Genomic DNA, 3662 nt, shown 5'->3' with positions numbered 1-3662 from the left:
TCTTCTAAATATATAGAATATGTATTCAAAATTTTTTAAGATATATGTTGAAAAAGCAATATTTTAAAGATTATTTTGGATTATTTTATAATAATACAAGTTTTTTTATTTTAAAAAAATTTATATGTGTTGCTGACAAAGATTGGCTTTGGATTGCAGAGGATATTTCAGATGTACACATAGACATGTACAAGGTTGTTTGGCCACAAAACAAGTTCAAAAATCAGATGAAGATCCAAATGTGTTGGAAATAACCTACAAAGGAAGACACACTTGCATTCAAGTTAGTCATCACTCAAAAAAACCAACAATTTCAAAACCAAACATGGCCTTATTATTAGAAGAACAAACCAAGAATCATCAACCAACACAAAAAGAGATGAAAACAGAACAACCCCATGAAACAATTCTCACATTTGGAACATCACAAGAACTTGAAGTCAAACTTGATGACTTTGACTTTGACTTTGACCCTGACACAAAGGAGAACATTTTCTCTTCACTTTGCTTCACTTCCCCATCAATAGTTTCTGAAAATGATGAAGACAACAACAAAATGTTCTCTTACATTGAAAGCTTTTCTCCTGAATTCATATCACCAACAACAAATTCAGAATCAAACAACATTTTCCACTTTAATGATGGACTAGGCCTATGTGTTCAAACCTCAGATTCTGATTTTAGTGATAATGTTTCAGCACCAACTTCATCAGTCTCTAATTCATCAATAGAAGGCTTGGATTTTCACTCCTTTGATGAAAAGGTGGATTTTGATAATTATTACTCCATAAACTCCTAGAATTTTTCTCTTCATATGAAGATTTTCCCACCACTTTTAAGTTAAATAGCATAATTTTGATACCAACAAGGACATATTTTTATATATGCTAAGATTAAGTGGTGAGTTTTGTAGGATCCTAACTAGCACAATTATGTGTCATGTGAATAGACAATAAAATTTCACTTTGATGCTAGTTAAGAGAGTTTAGTTTTCATGTACCTAGGACAATGTAATGTGAAAATAATGTAATATATCCATGCATGTGTCTTGTTCTGGCTCAATAAGGCTAGTAGCAAGAATTTGTGCAATGTTCTCTTTATATATAATAAATGTCTTTTTGCACAAAAAATTTATCTATAAATGATGGTAGCTAGAATTTCGATTTAACACTTAAGATCTTTTAATATTATTTTAAATGAGTCTCAGTCGATTTCACAAAATTTGTACTAAATCTGACGATTTTACAATTTAAATCTTATTACGATTTCGTATTTTACATACTTAATTTATTTTTTTGATTTTACGTAAAATCTCGATTTTTTTTACCTTTCTATGAATATATCATAAAAAGTCTTACATTGGTTATAATTTAATTTTCTAATTTTTTTATTATTTTAATTATCTTAAGTTTGTATAACTATTTGAGATTTTTTTTATAATATATTAGTTCATTAATAAGCACTAACTTATTTGTTGATTTAATTTTTTATAAATTAAATATATGTAATAATATTCACGTTGATAAATATATGTCATATTTTAATTTAGAAATCTTGGATTCAAGTTTTGTATATAATGTTTTTTAATTTATTATATATAGTGAAAGATATTTTGAAAGAGAAAGTTATAAAAAAAATTCTGTATTGTTTGTTTTGAGGTATTGAGACAGAGACTGAGAGACTGAGATTCAGTATTGTGTTTGTTGGTTCAGAGACTGGTCTTAAAATTTCTGTCTCTGTCCCTAAAATTTCAGTATTTCAGTACCTCCAAAAAGTAGGGACACAGGGGACTAAAATTTTTAGAGATGGAGACTGAAACTTTAATAACATTTTATACCTAAAATATCCGCATTTCAATTAATTAATTCCAATTTTACTCTTTGTACAAATTAAATTAGAGTTTCATTCTTGTTTCAATTTCTGTCTCCCACTTTGCACCAAACAGAATACTAAGATTTATTTCATTCTCTGTCTCTTAGTTTCTGTCTCTCAGTCTCAGTCTTTTCGTCTGTATCTCTCTACCAAACGCTACTTTATATTCCTATTTTAGTAGAGGTAGATGTCCGGTCCTAAGGCTAAGGCATATGCTTAATTTGTGTTTTCATTTTTAATTTTTTATTTATTTCTAAAGTTATAGTTTATAAAAGAAACAAAAGTATAAGCGATAAAATTATTTTATTAAATAATTTATTTTGGTCTAAAATCCTATTTGGTTTGAAAATAATATTTATTAAAAAAAAAGTAGTTTTTCTTTTGTTGTCTGTTTTTTTTTCGTTAAGGTTTTTCTTTTCCTGCCTGAAGAGAGAAAACTTCTTAGTCCAACTTAAATATGCTGTTGGGCTTTCTGAAATATCTTGTTCCTAATATGTTCTTTATAATGTTTTCAGTTATGGTCACTTTTTTATTGGACAATCTTCACTACTATGCTTTTATTTTATCTTAAAGCCAATTTCCTTTTTTCAACTTCTACTGGTCCTAAATTTGATTACAAACTAATATATTTTGGTTTTATTTTATCTTCAACAAAAGCCCATATTATGACCGAGGTTTTGTATTTAATTTTTAAATATTTTGCTGTTGGGCTTTCTGACATATATTTGTCTTAGATTTGATGTTTATTATTTTTATAGTTATAATGAATTTGTCATTTTGGTATTATGTATTTAATTTTTTTAAATATTTTAAAAATATTGATATTTCAGTCATTTTAATTATTGATCTCAGTTATATCTATATATTTTATAATCAGTGGATAAAATTACTGAAACATCAGTATTTTTGTTAAAACGCTTCTTAACTTATATTCGACAAAATCCCAAATACTAAGGCCAAGGCTAATATTTGAATTTGTTATGCCAGTATTTAATATGATACATCATTATTTTATCAAAAACGGATGAGAACAATGACCAAAATAAATCTTCTAGTTTTAGTTAAAAATTACAGGAACCAAATAAGACTATTTTTTAATTCTTAAAGGATGAACGAAATAAGGTACTTGAGTAGTATTAAATTCTCTATGCAATCAAAACCTGGGAAATTTTTAAACTATAATATCCAATTAAAAATCGAATTAACCTATAGTAACATTCCGAACAATTCAAACTTAACATATTCGTAGTTTCAAACTCAAGTCTGAGGTGGTCAAATACATAGCTTTACTTCAATCTTAAAGAATAATGCAACATTATATAAAGGATAAAGTTTTGTAGCTAAAACTATGAATTGTACTCAAAACAAAGCAATTAAAACAGAATCATTAGACAAAGACATTACACACATAAAGATAATGCTTTTATTTCCCTTTCTTCTCTTCATATTTGATCTTTATTGCATGCATCTCCTCCATCTTAATCTTCATCTTCATCATTTTGGTCTTGCCCATCAATCTGCAAAAATTCAAGGGTACACTACTAACTACTAGAGATGATATATGAAATAATAAATATAGCTACAAACAAGTAAGTGCATGTAGGTAAGGATTTTCAAAGAGTAAATACTAATAGGAGTCTGAAAAATCATTCGTTCTCTAAATAGGTTTTTGAAATATTTTTTAAATTAAATTTGTTCTTCAAAAATTTTAAATTACGTACATTAATCTTTTCGTCGTTTTCATTTCTGATGGCGTCAAAATTTGCTAATTAATGTGACACATTAAATAT

The 3662-nt window shown here is 26.9% G+C and overlaps 1 protein-coding gene across 1 annotated transcript in view; it reads left to right on the top strand.

Moving 5' to 3' along the window:
- LOC107623469 (probable WRKY transcription factor 46) overlaps window positions 1-1104 on the top strand; it is a 4134-nt gene extending 3030 nt beyond the window's left edge. Inside the window, exon 3 of the mRNA XM_016325742.2 lies at window positions 160-1104. Coding sequence (XP_016181228.1) covers window positions 160-799 — 640 coding nt within the window. The 3' untranslated portion in view covers window positions 800-1104. The remainder of the gene's footprint in view (window positions 1-159) is intronic.

The sequence above is a fragment of the Arachis ipaensis genome, chromosome B02 (assembly GCF_000816755.2).
Source record: "Arachis ipaensis cultivar K30076 chromosome B02, Araip1.1, whole genome shotgun sequence".
Taxonomy (NCBI): Eukaryota; Viridiplantae; Streptophyta; class Magnoliopsida; order Fabales; family Fabaceae; genus Arachis; species Arachis ipaensis.
Note: the sequence above shows the minus strand (reverse complement) of the source record. Positions and strands in the feature narration are given on the sequence as shown.